The sequence below is a fragment of the Belonocnema kinseyi genome, chromosome 6 (assembly GCF_010883055.1).
Source record: "Belonocnema kinseyi isolate 2016_QV_RU_SX_M_011 chromosome 6, B_treatae_v1, whole genome shotgun sequence".
NCBI classification, from domain to species: domain Eukaryota; kingdom Metazoa; phylum Arthropoda; class Insecta; order Hymenoptera; family Cynipidae; genus Belonocnema; species Belonocnema kinseyi.
Genome location: NC_046662.1, coordinates 56,492,045 through 56,517,955, shown reverse-complemented (window position 1 = coordinate 56,517,955; position 25,911 = coordinate 56,492,045). Strand labels below are relative to the sequence as shown.

At 27.5% G+C, this 25,911-nt stretch overlaps 2 protein-coding genes across 7 annotated transcripts in view; one reads left to right on the top strand and one right to left on the bottom strand.

Moving 5' to 3' along the window:
- The window catches only part of LOC117175405 (cholinesterase 1-like), a 31,540-nt gene extending 27,162 nt beyond the window's left edge, over positions 1 to 4,378 (bottom strand). The window contains exon 1 of the mRNA XM_033365115.1: positions 4,286 to 4,378. Within this exon, the coding sequence (XP_033221006.1) occupies positions 4,286 to 4,378 (93 nt within the window). The remainder of the gene's footprint in view (positions 1 to 4,285) is intronic.
- LOC117174057 (tubulin polyglutamylase TTLL4-like) overlaps positions 1 to 25,911 on the top strand; it is a 754,936-nt gene that overhangs the window by 280,558 nt on the left and 448,467 nt on the right. The window lies entirely within an intron of this gene.

The following is a 25,911-nucleotide window of genomic DNA, read 5'->3' as shown; positions in this document are numbered from 1 at the left end:
TTTGGTTGGTTAAAAATTAATTTCGTCAAACTGTAAATATAACTGTTCCATTTTTCCTTGAAAATTTATCGTTTTTGTCGGAAGTTAATGTATTTTGTTAGCAATTTTTTTCAAGTACACTTACATAATTTTAGTTGAAAATTAATCTATTTAATTAAAGATTTTTGAAATAATTAAACTATGTTTTGAAAATTCTGTTTTTTTATGGAACATTAAATTTTTTACTGAAAATGTAACTATTCCATTTACGCTTAAAAATTGATCTTGTTTGGTTTTAAAATGCAATTATTTTGGTAGAAAAATTATATTTTTGTGTTGAAAATTCAATTTTTTGTGGAAAATGTATTTTTTTGTTATTTAAAATTATTGTTGGTAATTAAATTTGTCGTTGAAAATTCATAGTGTTGGATTGAAAATTCAACTATTCTGTAGAAAGAAAAAATTATAATCGAGAGCAAAAATGGAAAATTGGCCAGAGGAAAGTCAGGAAAAACCAGAGAATTTTGAAATTGGGATTTTGTATAGCAACCCTGATATTATTTGATTTTAAAATTTACTTCTGAATTAATTCCTTTAAGAAATCCTTGGAACAGGTTCTCAAGCATTTTTCAAAGAGAACAAATATTATTTATCTAGTCATAGTTAATAGAGTGTTATCGTTTATTTAAAATTTTGTTTTCGTCATCTTTCTGAAGATTTGAAATATTATAAATAAATGAATACATTTTTTTAAATAAGAAAATAAAATGGTGTAAATTTTCCCTTCGCTCTCAACAATAAAACAGATGATTAGTGGCATCACCGTAGGATGCACTGCAATGATCTTTCAATGACTATCAGTCAGTCTTGTCACAGGGTTTCAGGATCAATAACTGCAGCATCAAGGAGGGTCATTCTGTCTGCAAAATATACAATTTTCAAAAATTAATGAAAAGTAATGGATTTTAAAGAATCAGTCAATTTGTAATATAGGTTTTTTTGAATAACAGCCAAAACAAAATAATAAATTTTTAATTAATAATTTTTTATTTGAAATTGTTTCATTCTGTTTGTGAGAGATTTTGTGTCAAAATTTTTACTAGATTAATTTCCTAGGCTTTGAATAAATCAATAGTAATGGTCGCAGGGAAAATGAAAAATTGGTAAAAAAAATAAGGAAAAGTCGGGATTTAAAAAAAAGGAGGTACTTTAAAGCACTTCGAAAGGGCAATAAAATTTTAAGTAATGGTTTTTTTTAAATAGTTTTATTCTGTTTATAAGAGATTCTATGTTAGAAATTTTACCAGGTTAATTTTCTAGTATTTGAATAAACGAATAATAATGGTCAGGGAAAATGAAAAATTAGGCAATTTTGAAAATGATAAAATATTTAATCTGATACAATATTCCATTTTTACAATACTGTGATTTATAATTGTATTTGCTAATATAACCTAAAGCAACATAGTAAGGTGCTGTATTACAAATGTTATGTGTACTAAAAATCGCAGTTTTCTATTGTATTCACTAGATAAGTGTTATTATATTTTTAAACGAAAAGTTGTATTTTTTTGTAAGGTTAAAAGAACTGATAGAAATGTTTAAAAAATAAATATTGCAATAAAAAATTAGGAAAAGTTAACCTAGTTCTGTGTTCAACTTTTGATTCCCTCCTTTCTTTATATCTAAATGTCTTGTGGTTTTTATTGAAATAATATATTTAATAAATTTCGCAACGCTTTCTAATATTTCACATTATTTAATTGCTCATTTTGTAATGTACCCATGTAATTTTATACCTAAATCCTAATTCTAATTTGTAGTGATTATAGTGTTCATTCACTGGTGCGCTCTACTGTTCATTCATTGGCTCAAAGTGTTCATTCACTGGTGTTTTCGTTAATTTTTTACTATTTAATTATTTTTTAATAAAGCTTTTTGGTAAAAACAAAATTTGTATATCGGATTATGAAATTTGAACTCTTAAGAATCTGTTTTCAAAACTTTTGTAAGAATAATCAGTTATTATAACGTGAAATGGACTAGTTGTAATCAGTGATTTCCTTAAGTGTTCATTCACTGGGTCACTCACCCTATTTCTAACTAATTTTTTGAAAGTTGCTTTCTTCTAAAAATTCTTTTTTTAAATAAGTATTTGATTATTTTGTTAAAAATTAATTTTTTTGATAAAAATATAATTTTCTTCTGAAATTATTGTCTTTTTGGCTTCAAATTCAACTATTCATTTACGAATTCCATTATTATGTAAAAATTCGTCTCTAGCTTGAAAATTTAACAATTTGGTTAATAATTCATCGTTTTGGTTGAAAATTCAACTATTTTGTTAATAATTCCACTATTTGTTTAAAATTTCATTATTTTATCGAAAATTCAACTATGTACTAAAAAATTCGCCTCTTTCGTTCCAAAAATAAATGGAAAATCTCAATCTTTTTGGAAAATTCATCTCGTTTTGTTAAAAATTCCAAATATTATGATAAAAATTCGTCATTTTTTGGTGCATTGAATGGGTTTTTGTATTTATAATAAAAAAAATGTCGTTGATATATCATTGGTAGAAATAAAATATTTTTTTGTTTAACAGTTCATCTCTTTGCTTGAAAATGGGAGCATTATGTTTTTTTATATAAAATTTTTTTATAAATATTTATATAAATATTCATTAGTTTCAGCCAAAATTTCATATACTTTGTTGATCATTCGTTTTTTTATGTTTTAGAAAATCTTTTGATTTAAAATTCAACGCTTCTCTAAAACATTTAATTTTTTAGCTTGAAAAATTAATTGTTTTGTTGGTAAGTTATATTTGTTGGTCAAAAATTTCACTGTTTCATTGGAAATTAATTCGTCCCTTTGGAATAAAATTTTTTTTTTGTAGAAAAGTATGTGAGTAAGTTTTAACTATTTTGTTGAAATTTTAACTATTTTGTTGCAAAAAATCAATTATTTGTTTGAAAATGCAACTATTTTTTGTTTAAGTTTAATGGTTTTTTATTTAAAAATTTAACCACCGGGTTGAAAATTCTTTTCTTTTAGAGTTAATAAATAAATATAAAATTTTTATTTTATCCTGCAGTTGTTTTATTTACAAAAGATTCATTTAAAAACATTGTAAAGATTAAAATGCTGGTCTTTGAATATTAATGGTCAGGTAAAATGAAAAGTTGGTCAGGGAATTCTGAAAATAAAGTTTTCCAGCTACCCTGCTTAAAGCAAATCATCTAAAAATTGTGGCCCTAATTATTTAACTCAGTATTCCATCCCCTAATGAGAAACGAATGACTCAGGCAGTACCTAAATATTACATAATGATTTGAAAAGCACATTAAAGGATCTTCTCACGGTAGAAGGATAAACATTTCTGAAAGATCTCTTATCCGACTGCTCATGATCATTAAGTGACACCTTGTCCCTGCTAAAATCTTAGGATTGGACCGAGAGGCGTCGAAAGTGACACTCTTCAGTGAAGACGATTGAACGGCAAATCCTTTCAAGTCCTGGTCTCGCAGGTGCAGGGACACCGAATTATAGATCCCAAGTAATGAGCATGCGGCCTCAAAGAAGCGAGAAGTCGGCTCCCTCAGATAAATTCTCGCAATGACCACGAGGAGGATCCATTTCTTTCTATCTTTCTTTCTTCCTCTCCCAAACTTCCTTTTCCTTTGTTTTTTTCCCTTCCTTTTTCTTCCTCCTTGGCATGGTTGTCATATTAGGTACGATGCTCAGGAATAAGATTCTTTCGTAGGATCTCCTTTACACAATTGGTTCTCAATTAAGGTGGGGCCTAGATCTTCAGAGGGATCGAAGATGGTTAATTTAGAGGGATGACGTGGTCCTCCTCTACTCTATACTCTACAATTTCGTCGCTGCGGGAATAATTACAGATCTCGCAATTTGGATTAGAAATGGTTCAATAGACACGGGCTTTTGTATCAAATTTTTAGTTCGAAACTTCAAAGGATACTGATTCATTCATTTTTTTTTACAAATGTGTGCAGTAAAAGAATAATTGAATTTCTGGTCAAGATACAATTTTTGTTTAAAGGTGTATTTTACAATGGCAGGGATCACAGTCTGTTGCTTTTTTTTAGCTAATACCCTTTTTCCCCTTAAATTTGAAAAATTCCCTGATATACGTGAAATCGAGAATTTGGACACAATTTTTCCTGTTTAGCTTAGCCGGCTTTACTTTGTACTCTAGATTACTTTACCCGGTACCTTAGCCGACTTCTCCCCGTATTGTGGTACCAACCTTATCCTGTACTTTAACTATCTTTACCCTTACCCTAACGTTCCTAGTGTTCCTAGCTAAATTTACTCTAGCGTCCTTAGCCAACTTTACCGTAGCGCTCCTAGCCAACTTTACCCTAGCGCTCATAGCCACATTTACCCTAGTGTTCCTAGCTAAATTTACCCTAGCTTCCCCAGCCAACTTTACTCTAAAGTTTATTTCCTACTTTACCCTAGTGTTCCCAGCTAAATTTACCCTATTGTTCCTAGCTAAATCTATATAGCGTCCCTAGCCAACTTTATCGTTACGCTCCTAGCCAACTTTACCGTAGCGCTCCTAGCCAACTTTTACCCTAGCGCTTCTAGTCAACTTTACCCTAGTGTGGCAAGCTAAATTTATCCAAGTGTTCCTAACTACATTTATCCAAGTGTTCTCCGCTTAATTTATCTTCGTGTGCCTAGCTAAATTTACCCTAGCGTCCCTAGCCAACATGGCCCTAGCGCTCCTAGCAAACTTCACCCTAGTGTTACTAGTTACATTTACCCGAGTGTTCCTAGCTAAATTTACCCTAGTATTCCTAGATAAATTTATCCAAGTGTTCCTAGCTAAATTTACCCTAAATTTCCTAGCCAACTTTACCCTAGGGCTCATATCCAACTTTACCCTAGTGTTACTAGCTTAATTTGTCCAAGTGTTACTAGCTAAATGTATCTTAGTGTTCCTAGCTAAATTTATCCTAGAGTTACTAGCTAGATTTACCCTAGCGCCTCTAGGCAAGTTCACCCAAAAGTTACTAGCCAACATTACCCTAGTATTTCTAGCTAAATTTATCCTAGCGCCCCTAGCCAACTTCACCCTAAAGTTACTAGTCAACCTTACCCTAGTGTTCCTAGCTAAATTTACCCTAGTATTTGAATTTTAAATAAAAAGAAGTTTAATGTATCCAGAAAGACAAATTTTCCACAAATTAGTTTATCTTTTAACCAAAAAAAAATCAGTTAAGGAATAAACAAAATTATAATGAAATTGTTGAATAATGAATCAAAATAGTTGAATTTGCAACCCAAAAGGATAAACCTTCATCAAAATAGTTATATTTTTAGCTAACGAAAAAAATTCTTAGCAGAGGAGTACAACTTTCAACCAAGTATTTGAATTTTAAATTAAAAAAATGGAAGTCATCCAAAAAGACAAATTTTCAACAAAATAATTGATTAAAAATAAAATTTTATTCAAGAAAGAAAAAGAATTTCAACTGCATTGTTAAACTTTTATGCCAAAATTACGAATTTTCAACAAAAGAGTTAAGAATTTTCACAAAAAGTTAGATTTTGCAATCAAACAAAAAATTTCCAGTCAAGAACAAAACTTTAACTAAATTGTTGAATTTGCTTGCCAAAAAGACAAAATTTCAACAAAACAGTTGAGAACTTGAAAAAAGTACATTTTTAACACAAATTCTTGAATATTCTACCAATATTTTGCATTTGCAACCAAAAACAGCGAATCTTCAAAAAAATAGTTACATGTTCCACCAACGAGATGAATCTTAAACCAAAAAAGTGAATTTCTAGAAAATTAGTTCAACTGTCAAAAAGATTATTTTTGAGTCAAAACCAAATTCTTCAGTCAAGAAATGAAAAAAATTTCACTAAATTGCACCAAAATAGTTGAATTTTGAATCCGAAAGGACACATCTTTAAAAAAATAGTTACATTTTGAACCAAACAGGTAAACCCTCAAAAAACAAAAATCAATTTTGAAGTAAGTGGTGCAACTTTCAACCGATTATTTTAATTTTAAATAAAAAATAGTTCAATTCATCTTACAAGACAAATTTAAAAAAAGTGAATTTTTCAGCCAAAAAAATTCTGATTTTCAAGCAAAAAAAGCTGAATTCATCCTAAAAAGACAAAATTTGCTGATTTGTTAATTTTGTTAACCAAAAAATATTTTATAATTGGGAAGAAAAATAATTTCATACAAATTGTTGGACCTTCGACCCAAAAACAAGAAAATTTGACATTGTTTTAGAAATTAATGTATTATGTTACTTATGGATTGCTGCATAAGCAAAGTTTGATGTAAAAAAATAAGCTAATTCCGAGAAAATCGAACGAGAATTTTGTAATTGAAGTTTAATTTATTTTGAAAATTGATTTTACATATCGATTAAAAATCGAATGTTCATTTTTTTGCGAAAAAAAACAGGCATCCAAGATTTGATTTGATTCACAAAAATTATTCTGTTCCGAAAAAAATAAAGAAATAAGATTTTTGTTGCATTAAAATATAATAATTTCAAGAAATATTAATATACTAAAAAGTAAAAAAACGTATTAATATGTTAAAATTTTAACTATATTTTCTTTTTTTTTTAAATAATTGTATCAAAAATTAATTTTTCGAAAAAAATCTTTTGTGAGATTGATTACATTTTTTTGTGTACAATAAATACATTTTCAATGGAAAATTTTGATTATCTACTTCTGTACTGCCACTATGCACTTTTAAATTTAGCTACAAATTTTGAAATTTTTGACGTGTATAAATTTAAAAAAAAAGTTAGCTTTTTGGCTAAACAGTTCTTTGTCAAATTTTTTAATTTTTGATTATTTTAAGTCGCACTATTTTTTCGTTTTTAAAAACTCTTATATATTTTACCCTGATGAGTTGATTTATGAGCCTTTTGTGTTATTCTTATAGTGCATAACAAATTTCATAAGAAAGTAGATTTTATTTTGTTCTTGAACAAATGTTAATAAGAACACTAAGGTCAAAATTTACTTTAATTTATGAAAAGATATGTTTTTTCTGTTTAAATATTGTTCAAAGAAAGCTTATGAAATCAAATTTTTTTAGAAACGTGTGATTGTTTGGATTATTACTTTTTTAATTTTTAAATGTTTAATGTGCGAAATAGATAATTTCTAAATCAACTATAGACAGTAATATTTCACTTATTCTACAAATTTCCCGTTTCCAAAATGGGAATAAACAAAAATTTGAATAATTATATATTTATTTATCTGTTCATTTTTGAATTTCAAATTTGTACTTGATAAGAATAATTCTTGAAACTTCCCCAATTTGAAAAGAATTATAATATGAAAACTTCCATTTTTTATCACTTTGAAAAGGTAAGAAAGCACTTAAATTTCAAGAGAATTCCAATAACAAAAGTCTTGAATTTTAATGTATGTAGAATTTAAAAAATGAGAGAATCCATTAATCTGAAAAGTGATTCAATTTAAAAAAGAAATGTACAATGAATAAAAGCTTTAAAGCTTTTAATTTTGAATATAAATCGAAGTTTAAAAGGTCGTAAAATTTCTAATGCGGAGCATTTATATTTTATTTTGATCTAATTATTCTCATTATATACTTTTTTTTCTTCCCTTCAAAATTTTATTTAAAAGAAAATTTGAGCCCTCCTTGCTTACTATTATAAACTGAATCAATAATGAGTACGTTTCAAAGGTAATTTTTTTTACGTTTTTATTTAAATTTTATTGGCTCTTAGAGGGAAGTAAAATTCACTGTGAAGTGAAAATGCCGAAAAGGAGAGTGTTTACCAAAAAAGGAAAGGTAAACGAAAATTAGCATACGAATTTATATCGTCAAACATAATAGTTATCTGACAAAGAATGTGGAGTGAGTGTAACTGAATGGTGTTTACTTAGGACGAATTTTGCTGCATAGCCACAAGTCTTTTAGACCTTATTGTCGATTTTATTCATTTGCACGGTGGTCTGTCTCAAGCATCCTCGAGAAATGCTTTTCATATTCGGAACTTTAGAAGCTACCCAAACTTTCACAAAATTAAAATAAGTTTACTGTGAAAAATACATATCAATTTGGATAAAATAAATTGATAATAATAAAAAACATAAAAAAATCTTCAAGAATTAAAAAAAAAACAATAACTTCAAAAACTCATTTTTGTCTCTGCATTTTTATTTCATAGCATTAAAAATATAATCAATTTAAAAGTTAGTTATTAACAAAATTTTTAAATATTAAGTTTAAAATGTTGTTTGAAGAATAATGAATAATTTCGAATTCAAACCGGTTAAAATTTAAATATATATATTGAACGATTTCGAATTGAAAACGTTCCAAATCAAACTATTTTACAACAGGTACATTTTTGAAAAAGGACAATATTGCAAATGCAATGAAAATAAATTAAACTTGTATACATCATTTCTAAATAAGAGCGTTTAAAATTGAGTAATTTTATTTAAAGAATTGAAATTGAAAAAATTTTAATCAGATGGTCTAAAAATTGAAAAATCCAGACTAACATTTTGAAAATTGCACAGTTTCTTTAAAAAGGAGTTTTAATTGTTTCATTTTTAATTCAAAGCGTTCCAAGTTGATCATTTTTTTAGTAGTATAATTTCTAAATGGAACGATTTTAGATTAAAATTTTGAAAATAGGACAACATTTCAAAACGTTTAAAATCGAATAATTTTATTTCAAAATTTTGAAAATTGGATCATAAAAAATGCAAAGGAATTAACATTATATTATATGTAATTAAAAGCGTTCAAAATTGAAAATTGCTTTCAAATAAAAAAATTACCAAATTGAATGGTTTAAAATTAACATGTCGCAAGTGGGACAGTATCTTAAAACGTTCAAAATTCGATAATTTCAGATAAGAATTTCGAAAATTGGATCATTTAAAATTCAAAGGAGTTGATATTGTATTGTTTCTAATTAAAAACGTTTAAAATTGAATAATTTGAGATTAAAACTGTTTGAAATTGACTAATTTTAGATCCAGAACTCTCAAAATTAAAAAATTTCAGACTAAAATGATGAAAGTGGGACATTTGATTGGAAATGTATCGAAATTGTATGGTTACTATAAAAGACGTTTAAAATCGAGTTTCAAATTTAATAGTTTAAAAAGTTAAAGTGTTTGAAATTAACCATTTTCAAATCAGATGTTCTCAAAATTGTAAAATGTCATCCTAAATCTTTGGAAAATTAAAGATCTCACTACAAAGGAGTCGAAATTATATAATTTCTCATTCAAAGCGTTCAAAATTGAACATTTTTTTTGTTTAACGAATCTCAAAACTGAATGATTTGAGATTTAAAATTTCGAAGATACGATAATACTTCAAAATTTTCAAAATGGACTAATTCCATATTAGAATTTCAAAAATTGGATCCTTTAAAATTGAGAATAATTGATATTGTATTATTTCTAATTAATAGTGCTTAAAATTAAATTATTTAAAATCAAAGGTGTTCGAAGTTGAGAAGATTTAAATCAGAAACTCTAAAAAGTTAAAAATTTTAGATTCAAATTTTGAAAATTGGAAAAATTCATTGGAAACGTGTTCTCAATTGAAGAATCTCGAAATTGAATTAATTAAAGATTAAAATTTCGAAAATAGTACAATATTTCAAAATGTTCCTAATTGGATAATTGCCAATTAGAATTTTGAAAATTGTTTCATTTAAAATTCAATGGAATTGGTAGTGTATTACTCCTATTTAAAAGCATTCAAAAGTGAATAATTTTAAACTTTTGAATTTAACTAATTTGAAATGCAGAGCGATTAAAATTTGTCAATTTTAAATTTAATTCTAAATAAAAATTTTAACCTCAGACCCTGTGATATTCTAGAATATTTTGAAAGATGTATTACATAAAACAGTTATACTTTAACATTGCAATTTATTAGACATTTTTATTAAGACCAAAAATAAATTGACAATCATTTTCTTAATTAAATATTGAAAAAATTTCAATCATAATAAACCTTTAAGGCCATGTGATGAGTGGGTCACGTGACCAGATTCCTACCTTACCGCCACTTTTTTCATTTCCCAACTTGTTATCACACGAAACGAAACTAAACAGGTATAATTATGAAAAAAGTTTCTTGTTGGGAATAATTTTTGTTGCTTTTTTCATAATTATTAAAATTTGGGACCAGACCCACCTTTCTTAGTGCTTCTTATTTATTATCCCAAATTTTCAACTCGATGTGGCGCTTCGTATGAAAATAAGTTGGGAAATAAAAAAAGTGAGGGTAAGGTAGGAATCTGGTCACGTGACCCACTCGTCACATGGCCTTAAAATTGAATTATTTAAAAAAAAGTTTGAAGTGAAGTAATTTTAAATAGAAAACCTTAGGAATAACATTTTTTTTTACTACGAAGCGTTTAATATTAAACAAATTCGAACTTCATTTAAAAATGAAGAAAATGTTTAGTCACCGTGAAGTGTGAGATTACAACTTTTTCATACTCCAAACTTTTAAAATTGCAATTATTTAAAGTAAAATTTAATCTTTTAAAAATTATCAGTTATTAAATGGTTGATTATATCAATAAAAATTGAACCATTTCAATTTCAACTGGAAAATTAAAGAAATTATTCAATTATTTAGGAGTCAATTTCAGATACGTTAATTATTGTCGATTTTTATTTTGGAAAGTACAATTTTTAGCAATTTTTTGAATTTTTCATTCAAATGTTTTTCTAATTTAATTTAAAAATTAACAAAATTGTAAAAAAATATTACTAGTTATTATTTCAATGTTTATAATGGCACAATTTTAAGCCCTTCGATTAGAAAATGTTATTTTTAAATTTTAAAGTTGATTTAATAGCTAGATCTCCAATCTTCTAATTTTGAAGACTGAAATTTGAGAGATTATTTTTATAACTTTTCATTGTTTTTAATTTATTATGGAGGCATTTAATTACAAATCCTTTACACTGAAAATTTTGCAACTTCGACTCTTCCAATTCAATATTCTACGATTCTGAAAAAATATACAAGTTTGTCCGTTGAAAATTGAAACTAAGGAATTTAGAATATTGAATTTTCAAATTATTAAATTTAAAACTTCTACCAAATATTTTTGAATTAAAAATTTTGAAACACGAAACTTCATTGTCATGGCTATACAAAAATTAAACTGTTTTAGAATTACGCATTCAAAACTGTAACTATAAATTAAAATGATACAAATTTCGATGTCGATAAATATATGATTAATAAAATATTATGTAGCATTAAGTGAAATGCAGTGTCCTTAGATAGATTTTATTACTAAAAAAATGTTATTTTTGGCAACAACAAAAAAATTACTGTCACTTTCACAATTCAAAATTGACGAGTTTAAAAAATTATAAATCTGTTGAGTTCAATTGTTCTAAAAGCATTCTAAATTATATGCTTTTTAATTGGAAACTTTTAAAATTAATGAATTCAAACTTTAAATGTTAAAAGTTGAACAATGTTAACTGTTTTTAACATTTTAAATCATTTTTAACTTATGATCTTAAAACTAAACCTTTGAGAATAAATAATTTTCAAATTGGGCATCACGATTTTTAAATGTTAGTCATTTGGATCTAAAGTGCAAAATTCAGAATTTGAAAATCAACTATAAAGCATTTTCATGAAAAGGAAACAACTTCATGTTTGTATATTATTTTTAATAAATAAATTTTTTTCAATGAAAGATGGCCTTAAATTTCTTTTCTTGAAACACTATCCTCGATGAAAAAACTTTTCTTTTTATATAAAGAAATATAACACTAGTTTTAATTTGAAAAAAACTGTTTAAGGACGGTCATTCAATACATTGCGTACTCCTATTATTACTGATAACATTTGAGATTATTGTAAGGTTCACAAATTAATTTTAATTTGATTTTTTGTTATAATCCTTTGACACCTTCCTGATTTTATTTCTCTAGCGCTAGGCTATTTTTGTTTTTAAACATATTTTTTTCTAATTTATTTATTTGAACATTCAGAACTTTAGGCATTTCACCATCGTCTGTCTAATAAAGGATGTGATTATCTTTTTTAATTCCGTTATAGCAAATATTTGATGGATTTAATTTTTATTTCTAATTTTGGAAAATGTAGTCAGGGAAATTTTTCCAGGTCCTATTTCTACATAATTACATGATTTTATCTTGTACCGGGTAAATTTTAAATAATAATTACACAAAGTATTATATAGAAGGAGTCACTATCATTTTCTGTAATTAAAAATTGTTTGTCGGTGAATGGTAACCAGTGGTTTTCTCAGGACAGGATATTGTTGATTTTTTAATGTTCACTCATATAATCCCATCTTGAATTTGAACCACATGTAATATTTTGCTTTCTTAAATTGAGCCGCGCATTAAAATAGCTACACCGGACACATTAAAAGTAAAGATCTCAAGATTTAGATGTTTTAGAAGATTCTATTTCAAAATTCGTGGAAGTACATCCTTTTTTTTATTCCTCTGAAAACAAAGAATAAAGAATTTAAAACGACCAAGTCCAGATGTTTCTATCTCATGAAGGATTCTCTGAAAAAAGGAGAATGTCGTAAATAAATTGGACTTCTTCTCTACTTCTACTATACGACCTATACGTAACTTTGCAAACACGCTGAACCACTTTGTTGGAAATAGGAGGAACATTTGCTCAATATGAATAGACAATCTATTATTCTCTTGGTACCATAGCTTTGACAATCCAATCTTAAAATCTGAAAAAGTCACCAGCAGAGGAGCATCTGCTCGTGTTGGGTGGTAACTGGTAGGTGTCTCTGTTTGCAATTTTGACAATGACTTGAAACCGGTGTCAGACAACTTGTAAATAATATATAACATCTTGGTTCACCAAATGACTGTGTTATTGAAAATTTGTGTCTTGAAAGGGTCACCCGTGGTGGACTAACGGACTAACCTTTGCTCAAGAAAACAGCACGAGATCGTTTCCTCATTATTCCGGATGTAGTAACTGTAAAGAAGTCTCTATTTTTATTTTTTAACTGAATAGTTTTTTTTAGAAATAACTGACTTCAGACTTTTTCGCATATTACCCTCTTTTCCTTTTTTTAATTTAAAGAATTTCTCTTTTTACCCTGTTTTCAAGAAATTTTCCCTTTTTCTCGTTTTTGCTTCAATGAGAAAGGAATTAATAGAACTCAATAAGAAAATCCTATTATTTTTAAATTCACTTTTAAAATTAAATTTTGTCTGAAAAAATGTCTTCTTTGCTCCGCTGGGAATCGAACCACACTACTCCGATAACCGATCGGGTTCTTTTCCCTTAAGCTACTAGAGAGATTGAAAGAAGAATACTTTTTTAGAAATACACGCATTATTTGATCAGGTTTTACTTATTCAAATTTGTCAAGGAATCTGTATTATAATCAGATAATAACAAAAATTCTTAATGTATTTTCAGACTATATGGAGCAATATATTAAACATTTTTTAAATTAAATTTTCTCTGGAAAAATATCTTCTTCGCTCAGCTACGAATTGAACCACAAGACTTCCGATAACCGATCGGGTGCTTTTCCCTTAAGCTACTAGAGAAATCGAAATAAGAATCCTTTTTTAGAAATACACGCATTATTTTTTCAGATGATACATATTCAAATTTGTCAAGGAATCTGTATTATCATAAGAGAATAACAGAAATTCTTAACGTTTTTTTGAGACTAGATGCAGCTATGAATTGAGCATTTATTAAATTAAATTTTTTGCGTTAAAAGATGTCCTTCGCTCCAATGCGAAAGGAACTGGAGAACTTTCGATAGACAGTCGGTTCATTTTCCCTTAAGCTACTAGAGAGAACGAAAGAAGCATCCTTTTTCAAAAATGTTTAATTCATAGCTCTATCTAGTCTGAAAAGACGTTAGGAATTTCTGTTATTCTCTGGTGATAATACAGACTCCTTAAAAATTTTGACTTAAAACAACTGGCAAAATAATGTGTCTTTTTCTGGAAAAGCATTCTTCTTTCGATCTCTCAAGTAGCTTAAGGGAAAAGCGCCCAACCAGATATCGGAAGTTCTATCGTTCGGTTCCCAGCGGAGTAAAGAAGATATATTTGCAGAAAAAATTTAATTGAAACAATTAATTCATTTTAATTTAAATGTGTACTATTATATTTTTGAATAAGAATTTATCTCTCTTGGTTAAAAATTCTCTTATTCGGTCGAAAATTCAACTACTCTGTTGAAAGCTGTACTGCTTTGTTAGAAATTAATTTTATTCGTATCAGATAAGATTATATAAGATTAGATAAGATATTCGTATAATTTTTACATTCGATATACTCTTTTGTTGAAAATTTTCTTTTTTTTATTTGATAAGTAATTAATGGAAAATTAAATTATTTCGTTAAAATTCATGTATTTTTTTGAAAAGTTCTATTTTTGGTAACAAAAATAATGTTTTTGCTTGAAAATTAATCTTTATGTTTAAAAATTCATATTTTCGGTTAAAAATTTAAGTATTTAAGTTAAATAATTATCATTTTAGTTGAAAATTCTTCTGTTTAGTTAAAATTTCCGCTATTTTATTTGGAGTTTCATCATTTTATTTGAAAATTCGCTTGTTTTGCAATTTGTTGCTCTGTTATGTTAAAGGATGATTATAATAAACTTTTAGTTCACCGAGAAATTTGAAAAACTTGATTGGGAAATACCGGGATATGACCGTGAATTTGAAATCGTCCGCCGAATCGTCACACAGTGAGAAAAAATAACTTAAAATTTTTATAAATAAACAAATACGACGAAAAAATAACCATTTTTCTATTTGGCGTTCCCGATGCTAGTTAATAACATGAAAATTATTTAAATGGTCTAAGTTTCATAGAGTAACATTAGTTAAAGATATTCCAATATTACATGATAAACAAACAAAATTCGCATGAACAAATTATTCGTTGAAAGAATGTTTTTTACGATTTTCCATAATTTTACGTTTTTAAAATTATATTGTGAGAAGTTTGGAAAAAGACAAGATAATGATGAAGACATTTCTTCTTGAGATTATTATTGTTAATATTATAGACAAACTTAATAAACAAATGCATCAATCAGGCATTTTTCGATAGAAAAATTGTTTTTTTTTATACTATTTTTTAAATTAGGAACTTTATGCTGATTTTAGAAAACGTCATAATTTGTTGATTGATCTTATGTTTTTTTAAAGCAAATTTAATTTAAAAAATGCATTATTCAGGTAGTAGTAGTTGGAGTAAACTGAAAGGAATGAGATTGAAAAAAAAATTTTCGTGGACAAATGCTGAAATAATGCATATGCTTATTAAATTTGTTTAAAACATCATAGGATTTATCAACTAAGTATGAGTGTTAATGAAATTATCATTGAGTTCCCAATTTTAAAAAAAACTGACAGATGCCCGAATAATGCATTTTATGTTAAATTCGTTTAAAAAGATCATAAAATTTATCATCTAATCATGAATTTTGCTGAATTCATTATGAAGATCCATATTTAACTTCGAAAAAAAGGATGTTTCCGTCGGCCGATGCCCCAATAATGCATTTGTTTAAAAATTTTTTTAAATCATAAAATTGATAAATAAATTATGAATTTTTTCTGAAATTATCATCAAGTTTCAAACTAAAAAAGTTTTTCTCGAAAAAAACTAATTTTTCTTCCGACAAATGCCATATCAATGCATTTGTTTATTAAATTTGTTTAAACAATCATAACATTTGTCAATTAGTTATGCATGTTGCTGAAATTGTCATGAAGTTCCCAAATGAAAGGGTTGAAATTGAAAAAAACGAAATTTTCTGCCGATAAATAATTTTAATTTTAAAAAATGACATCGAAAAGAATAAATTTTTCTTTGAAAAAATTGCTGATTAATGCATTTTTAAATGCATTTGTTTATAAAATTAACAATAATAATCTCAAGAACAAATTCCTTCATAATTATATTGTTCATATCCATATTTCTTGCAATATAACTTTAAAAAACGTAAAATTACTGAAAATCGCAAAAAACATTCTTTCAACAAATAATTTGTTAATAAAAAATTTTTTGTGTATGATATAATATTGGAATATCTTTATCTAATGTTACTCTATGAAATTTAGGCGATTTCAACAATTTTTATGTTATTGAAGAGCACCGCGGGAACATCAAATAGAAAAAATGGCCATTTTTTCCTCATATTTGTTTATTTAAAAAAAATTGAAAGCTTTTTTCAAAAATAAAGCTCGACAACTCTATTAGAAATTTTATCAGCTTTTTTCAGTTTTTTGTCCAAATCGGTGAATATTTTTGAGCTGTACGTTATTTCGAATCAAAAGATTCCTTTTTTTCCACTGTGCGTCACACAGTGGGAGGAAATGCACTTTTTCGTTCAAAAATGTCCAGAGCCTTCAATTTTGGTCCGATTTCTCATTTTTCTAAATTAAAGTTCCTTATATTCGAAAGAGCTTGATTCTTCGACCGTTTGTCTCATCTATTTGTTTATTTATAATTTTTCCACTTAAATTATGGAAAAACTGAAATTTTGTACATAACCCTTTTTACGCTTTAATAACTGACCAGGAAAGCTTTATATTATCTTAAATGAATGTTTAGGACTCAAAGAATACAAATAATTTGTTTATTATTCAATTTATTTTTTATAACATAGTTTTGTGTACAAATTGAGAAATAGTCTTATTATCGGTAATTTTTTTTTACTAAAAGTGCTTGTAGGAATTACATTTAATTACAAAATTAATTAAAAGTTTATAATAACCATTGTTGGAAACAATTATTGTGGCAAAATATTAAAATTTGAGCTTTTTTCAAATTATAATTTCCTGTAACCGCCAGAACGACCTCAGGTATTCCTTAAAATAATAAATATTTAATAATATTTGATCAGATATAACAATTAAAATTTTTATACACAAATTAGATAAATGAATTCAAAATTTTGGCCATTTCACACAAAATTTAAACTTAAGGTTTAATCAAATTTAAATTCGAATTTTTCCAAGTGAAACTGCCACCATTTGGAATTTTTTTATCTAAATTGTTTATAAACATTTACGTTGTTAAATTTTAATAAATATTATTAAAGATATCTTTTTTAGGAATCTCCGTACCCATTCTAGCGATTAAAGAAAATTAAAATTTGATAAAACCTTAAATTTCTATATTTTGTCACAAGAATTATTTACAACAATGGTTCTTATAAACTTTTCAATTAGTTTTGTAATTAAATGTCATTGTTACATTAAGCTGAAGCACTTTTAGCAGACAGCAAATTTTTTTACCGATAATAAGACTATTTGCTCATTTGTTCATAAAATTTGTTTATAACAAATAAATGGTATAATAAATAAATTATCTGTATTCTATGATTTCCTAAACATTAATTTAAGACAATATAAAATTTACCTAATCAGTTATTAAAGCGTAAAAATAGCTATGTACAAAATTTCAGTTTTTCCATACTTTCAGTGGAAAAATTATTAATAAACAAATAGAAGAGACAAAAGTTTGGAGCGTCAAGCTCTTCGGAATTTCATAAAATTTAATTTTTTTTACATAAAAATTAGGACCAAAATTGTAGGCTCTGGACATTTTTGAACGAAAAAAGTGAATTTCCTCCCTATGTGCGTCGCCCTTATGTGTTACCTACATTAATTTGATTTAAAAGAAATTTTTACTTATTTTTTTAAAAAAAAAATCACCTCATTTTCTCTGTTTTATGAGCTCTGAAGTCTAAGATAAATTTTTTGTATTGGACACGAAATTACTGGAACAGGAGGAAAGTTAATAAATTTATAGACACAGGAATTATCGACTGTCTTTTTCAATTACCACTTTATTGCTGAGTCATAAAGAAAATATTGATACCATTTTGAAACCCCTATTTTTAGTGAACTAAGATGCCACTGATCAGTAGCGACAAACAATTAATGAAATTGCAGTCCTTGATCGACAATAAATTCGGAATCTCTGACGTGCAAATCACAACTTCCTTCAATTGCCTCCACCTTAGAGGTAATGGTGTCCAGAACGTGAAATTAAATGCAAAGTGTGCATATTGAGCGAGAAAATAATTAATAAGATCGTGCAATTTTAAACGTTTGAATATTTATGTTTCCCTGAGACCTGCTGTAATTAAAGTTTAAACAAAACAAGGTCTCTTCAGTGTAACAATTTTAAAAATCCTGATGATATACCTCTACTCGATTCGTGCTAATTGATGGTCTGCAAGATAGTGACAAGCATAAATGCGTTAATAGTAACTCAAACCTTAATTTGCGATCTATAAATATCAATTTTCGCAAATAGCAATTTGCATAAATTATAATTAACGTCTACAAATATGGCAGACTTTCAATCTAACTTGATCAAATTGAAATCATAATTGATGCTCTTCAGCGATCCCGATTTATGTCGACTGAAAAATAAAAACCGCAAAGTCAATTTGAGGCAATAAGTAAAATATTATTCTTATTTTTCGATGATTGGTAATTATATACGAAAGAAGTAAAATAAAAAACAAAAATGTGACTGAACTGAAGTATTGTTGAACCTTGAATGCTTTCAAAATAAAATTATTTTTCTCTTGGCTGGTATTTCTTGCAACCGCAAGATCCAAAAAATTGCTCGCGTGCAATATCGAACAAAAGTTGGAAGACAGGCGAAGAAACTTTTATTTTTTGGTCAAACCGCACCTGAAATTGAAGATGGATGTGCGCCTATATGGAGAGGAAAGTTTATGGTTTTATGGCACCCTTTGATCGAATCACCTGATCACCTCGGGCTGAAAAAGTACTTTACGACTGATGGTCTGGTGATGAAATTAATATCAGTGAATCGTTGAAAGAAACGGTTTTTATGTGTCTATTTGACCCGTATCCTTTGCTTTTCTTCATGACGAACTTCATTTTTATTATCATTTTTTGTACTTGAGTGAGAAAGTTATTATTATTATTATTATTAGCCATATGTTGAAACCAAGATTACGAGTCTGACGATCTTGTGGATATTATCGTAGGTAATTTTGAAGGCTTTGATTAAAATTTTTTATTTTTTTTATTGTAATTTTTAGTTTTATTTTTAGAATATGATTTGGATTGAATGTATGTGAAATTAAATAATATTAAATTGAAATATAAAAATAGTTTTGGTTTCGAATTTAAGTTTCTTGAAATTGTCTCATTTTGAAGATAATAAACCCCTTAATACTGAAAGAAGAATTTTTATTTCTTGACGTTCAAATTAAATAATTTACATTGAATCCTTCTAGATTTTGCAAATTAGTTGAAATTTTCATAATGAAATTCCAGCTTTGATAATTTCCGAATTCAAATATTAAAAAGGATCGTTTTTAAAATTGCCGAGAAAATTGTTCAAAGCTTTCAATCCTATCTAAGAAAAGTGTTGAAGAATACGTTCGAAAATCTCGCAATCATTGTTGTTGAATTTAATACAAAGTTCAGCTAATCGACAAACTTTCCTTTTTTCTCGTTTTTTTTTCGCTTGAATGTGAAAACTAATTCTTTTTGATTGAAAAATTTAGTATTAAATTTTTAATTCAGAATTTATCTTTTTTGGTTTTAACAAAAAAAAATCAATTCCTTTTGGTTGAAAATCAATTTTTTGTCTGAAAATTTCACTAGTTTAAATTGTTTGGTAGAAAATTAATTTGGCTTGAAATTTAAATGTTTTGTTGAGAAACTAATCTGTATTCAATTATTTTCGTATTTTTTTGAAAAGTTGTGTTTTTCTTGTTGAAAACTAATTTTCTGAACCGGAAATTAAACTGTTCCATTTTTTTCCAAATAAATTTTTTTTAGTTGAAATTGTATGTATTTCTTGAAGGCTTGTCTTTTTTATAGAAAATTAAATTTCTTGTTTCAAAATTCAACAATTTTATTGAAGCTTCAACTATTTTGTTAGAAAATTCATTTATTTTGTTTAAAATGAAGTTTTTGGTAAGAAATTAATATTTTCGCATGGAAAAAGTATCAACTATCATATTTTTTGTTCAGAATTAATCTTTGTGCAACTGTTTAACTATTTGGTTGAAAATCCGTTTTTTTTCTGGTTCAAAGCTAATTATTTAAAATGGAAATTTGTCTGTTCCATTTTTGGTTAAAATAAATCTTTTTAAATTGAAAATTCATGTGTTTGTTGAATATTCGTTTTTTTTTTTTGGTTTGAAAAAAAGTATTAACTATTATATTTTTTGTTCAGAACTAATATTTATTCTAATGCTATATTTGACTATTTGGATGAAAATTCCTTTTTTTCTTGTTGAAAACTAACTTTTGATGCTGGAAATGAAACTATTCGATTTTTCTGTAAAAGAAATCTTTTTTAGTTGAAAATTCATGTGTATGTTGAAAGTTCGGTTTTTTTTGGTAGAAAATTGATTTTATTGGTACAAAATTCAACTATTTTCTTGGAAATTCAACTGATTTGTTAACAAATTCAACTACTTGCTGGAGAATTTAATTTTTTTAAATTCTTTTTTTGGTTTGAATATTTATCTTTGTAGGTTGAAAATTCAACTGTTTGGTTGAAGATGCAACTTCTTTTTAAAAAATTCGTTTCTTTGCTTGAAATTTGAACTGAAAGAAATGGATTTTTGTTAAAAATGACCCTGTTTCCGTTAACTTCAGAGCCGTTTGGATTGTGAAGTCTTAAAAGTCAGACTTTGTGCTTATTGAAATTTGATACAAAATTATTCTCTAAATTTGAATCAGTTAAAATGTTTACTATTTTCAATTAGTGACTCAATTCTACCTATGAATCAGTAGTTTTTTTAAATGATAAGTTAGTAATTTTTAATGTCTTCAGTATGAAACTCACTAGGATAATTTTCGTTAACTACGAAAAAGACCAGGAAATACCCATCAGGGATTTCTTCCCAACCCTTGAGTGTCCACCCTTTTTTAATATCTACTTTTTACCATCTATTCATTCAAATTAGCTACTTTATAATGACACAATAAATAACAAAATGAAGTTGTGAAACGAAAATAGAATCATAAAATCTAAAACGCAATAAATAAGCCTCCCACCGAGCTGATGATCATCTTTAGTATCTGCTATTCAACGAAAACCAAGTGGGTTAAATGTAAAATCTAAGTCTCATTCTCCGGAACACGTCTCAACCATTTTCGCGATCCCCTGACACTCTCGAACAATGCTCTAATTCCAGGGAGACTTCTTGAAGAAAATGTTTCCATCCCTCCAGACAACACAATGGCGATTGTTGTTAAATATTTTTGTTAGGGGAGACATCTTTGTGACAGTGGCCACGTCGAGGTGCTTTCATGGTTATTCTTTGCCCACGAAGCTGCGGGGTGGAAGATGTTATAGATCGCGAGCAGACACCCCATTGTCATTTTTTTTCCAGACGAATGGCAAGAATGGTAAGTCTCGATTTTGACTTCTGCGGGGCATCCGGCGCCGTATTGGCTTCTGGAATCCTCCTCCACCCCCCGGGGGCAGCGATGAATATCATCGCTAATGCATGGGGTGGCACGATTTCTCATTGTGGTGACACGTCACTCGTCTTTCGTTTCGATCTTTCTTGCGTGCTGCGGAAAGGTGTGTCGTACTTTTTGTAGGGACACCATGGGGGCTGGGACATGTATGGTGGTGATACCTTTGGTCTGATTCGTGACCAGCCCAATAATAAGACGCCCTTATTCTTATACAAGGTTAGGCGATTGCCTTTCTCTGCACTCGGAAATCACCCCGAATTACATCCCACGCACTTCCTCCCTTAGGCGATTTCAAAGACTTTGAATGTTTCTTGTTGGGTGCAATACAAGTGGGCAACAGTTGAGTCCATATCAATCTTCTAAATTATTTGTAGAAAGCCATAACAAATAATCGATAGTAGCCTGTTAGGGGGAAAAATTTCGTACCGAAAAATATACTTAAGATTTCTTCCCTTATTTCCCTATATTCCCCTATTTTCAAGAAACTTCCCCTTTTTCTCGTTTTTGTCTTTAATTTGAACAAAATTAATAGGATGAAAAAAAATCCTATTATTTTTGGCTGATTGTTCATTCCTTTTGGTTGAAAAATCTACTTTTATATTTTTGGTAAGGGGGCGTACATCAATTACGTAACGAATTATAGGCTTCATTTTTAGTTTCCGGAATTTGTTGCTAGTTATTACTAGTGCAATTAAATTAAGCAGGGAGTCCGACAACTTCATTTTAAAAATTCCCTGATTTTTCCTTGACTAATTTTTCATTTTCCTTGACCATTAATATACAAATATCAGCATTTTAATCTTGTAAAATTTGCAACTTTATTAATTTATTTTGAACAAAGAACTGTCTTCTCTGCTAGAAAACATTACTTTTTAAGAAAATACTTGAATTTTCAAAAGAATAATTAAAATTTTGACATGATAGTTGAATTTTTAACTTGAAAAGATAAAGTCCCAACAAAAAAGTGTCATAGTTTATATTTCAATTAAAAATGATGAAATTTATACAAAAAAAAAAAAGATTTTTATGACCAAAAAGACGAATTTTTAACAAATAAATATATTTATATCAAGAAATAAATTAAAGTTGATCTAAATTGTTTAACCTTCCAGCCAAAAGGTGAATTTTCTGTACAAAAATTGAATTTTTAAACAAAAATATGTCTTCAGAAAAAAATTATTCTTCCATGGATTATTTTTTTAATTAAAAGTATAAATTTTCAAGAGAAAAATGATTTCTTAACAAATTGATTTCACCAAATTTTTTAAACAAAATAGTAGAATACTCAAGAAGAGAAGAATTTTTAATCAAATAGTTGCATTTCCATAAACGACAATGATATTTCTACTAACAAGATGAATTTTTTAAATAAGACTGATAAATTAAAAAAAATACTTGAAGTTTCTGTTAAAAAATATTTCAGTAGGCTTTTCAAGATCAAAATGTTAATTTGTAAACAAGAAATAAGATTCTCTGAAAAAAGTTAAATTTAAAAACCAAAGAGCATGAATTTAACAAAATTTTTTAATTCTCTGCCAAATAGTTGCACTTTTGAACAAAAAAGATTACATTTCTCTTAGAACAGATAAGTTTTTATGTAAAAGAATTGGTTAATAGTTAATTTTCATCCAAAAAGGATCCAGTTGAATTTTCAAGGTAAAAATATGAATTTTCCAACAAAAAATAAATTTATACGAAACACATGATTTCTCAATGCAAAAAGACGAATTTTTTGCACTAAAAAGGTTGAATTTTTAATTACATAGTTGAATTCTATATTAAATAATTGAATTTTCATCCAAGAAAGATGAATTTTGTACTCAAACAGATAAACTTTTAATAAAAAACAATTGTTTTTAAAGTTGAACTTTCACCAGAAAAGATTTCAGTTAATTTTTCAACACCAAAATATAAATTTCAAACAAAAAATAATCACAAAAGTCAACGTGAAAATTCATCTCTTTTAGTGAAAAATCTTTTTTGGTTCAACATTGTCAAGGCTTAAAATAAAAAATTTCGATTGTGTATCTTTTGTTTGAGGATTCATCATTTTATTTGAAAATTCATTCCGTATTGAAAATGATTTTTTAACTAAAAATTTAACTTTTCCAATAGAAAATTTAACTACTTTGCTGAAAATGCGTTTTTTCTTGTTAAAAATATTTTCAAAGGAAAATTAAACTATTTAGTTGAAAATTGATATTTTTTATTTAAAAATTAAGCTGTTTGCTTTAAAAATATATGTACTTTCTGGAAAATTCGTCTTCATTTGTAGAAAATTAATGTTTATAATAAAAAATTCATATTTTTTTTGCATAAAATTCGATTATTCCAGTTGAAAAATCACCATTTTAATAAAAAATTCATCAGTTTGGTTGAAAATTAATTTTTTTAACTAAACATTTAACTGTGGAATTTTTGGTTGGAAATCGATCTTGTTCAGTTCGAAATTCAACAATTTGACTGACAAATGATCTTTTTTAATTGAAAATTCAACTATTTCGTTAAAAATTCACGTACTTTTTAAAAATCAATTCTTTAAAAGAATATGATCGTTTATTTTGAAAGGTAAAGTTAAAAATGGTTTAAAAATTATTCTTTTCGGTTAAAAATGCAAGTATTTCAGTTAAATATTGATTATTTTAGTTGAAAAATCATCTTTTTGTGTGCAAATAAAATTGATTGTTTGAAAATGACGCTCTTTTATTAGAAATTAATTTTTGTTGTTGAAAGTTTGTTTCTTCTTTTTTTGAAAATTATTATTTTTTAAACTGAAAATGTAACTGTTATTCTAGTTGAATATTCCATAATTTTAGTTGAAAATTCTTTTCTTTGGTTGAACAATTATTTTTTGACAGAAAATCTAATTAGTCGATTTTTGGCTTAAAAATTGTCTTTTTTTTTTAATATATGTCTTTTTCGGTTAAAAACTGCTTTTTTTACTCAAAACTTTATTATTTAAGTTTTGGCGGACCATTTGTTATTTTTAATCAGAATTAATTTTTTGTTAATAATTCAACTACTTAAGTTTAAGATTCATTTTTTTAGTTGAAAACTTATTATTTGGTTTAAAATTTATCAGTTTGGGTGAAAATTAATTTTTTAAACTAAAAATGTAACTTCCATTTTCTTTTGAACATTCTTTTTTTTTTATTTCAAAATTCAACTGTTTGGTAGAACATTCAAGTATTCCTGTTAAATATTCATAATTTTAGTTGAAAATGCATCAATTGGTTTAAAATCCAACTATTCTATTTGAGCGTTTAATAATTTTATTTGAACATTGTTTACTTTGCAATTTTTTGCTTTGTTGTGTTAAAGGATGTTTAGAATGAACGTCCTAAATTAAAATAAATGTTTGGGTTTTGCGGTAGATATGAATATTCTACTTTTATTTGACCTGGAAAATAAAAAAAACTTGACCGGGAAAAATCGGGAAATGACTAATAATTTAAAATCGTCTATCAAATCGCCACCCTGTTTTTGTCTACTTTTGAACAAAAAAAGGACAACTTTTGATGCCCTTTTCAGTGGCCCAGGGCAGTTGGAAGTCTATAGACGGAAATTATAAGATACCGATTAGGCAATAACTTTTCCTTTTGTGACCTGGTCGATTTTGCTAACAGGGCCATTCGTTTTTACGTAAACCCGAGTGACATTTCTGAGGTGAAATAATGAAACGACTGATGGTGTCCCAGTATGGGGGCCGTTTTTTAAATTGTAGACATGTAGATGCAGATGACAAAGGTCTGGAAGTCGATCCTGGTGCATGTACGAAATACAAATATGGAGAAGGGTCGTAAAAGATTTGACTGCGCCTGGCTAGGCCCCTTTTACACCCCCGCTCTGCCCCAAACAAGACAAGGCTGGGCCCTGATCTTTCGGGTAACCATAACAACGTCGTGGAGGCCCACAATGGACTCCACGGGCCAGTGTTGAGCCATCAGCTCAATGGATTTTCCGCGGACTGGGCCAAACACAAGCAAACACGGGCCTCTCGTTTTGTCCTGCCCTTTTTCTCGCCCTCGAAATGCCATTGGCGTAAAACTTATGAATATATTTTCTTAAGGCCCCTCCGTTTTCAGGGATAACTGTTTATTTTATAGCTGTTCAAACAAGATCAGGGTAGCTATTTGGGTAATAAGTTCATGAGGGGTGATGACTGTTCACAAATAGATTCATTTCGATGGTGCTCTTGAGGGTGAAAAAAATTAATTTATGTCGTGTGATTTGAAGAAAAATATTTTTTATTTTCTATTAAGTAACGTCAATCTGGAATCGGTTTATAAAACCACCTTAAGTAAGGGACTGTACTTAAATTATGTAATAGCTCAAGTGGGGGGTAGAGACATTTTGTTACGATTTGTTACGGACGGTGGGGGGGGGGGGG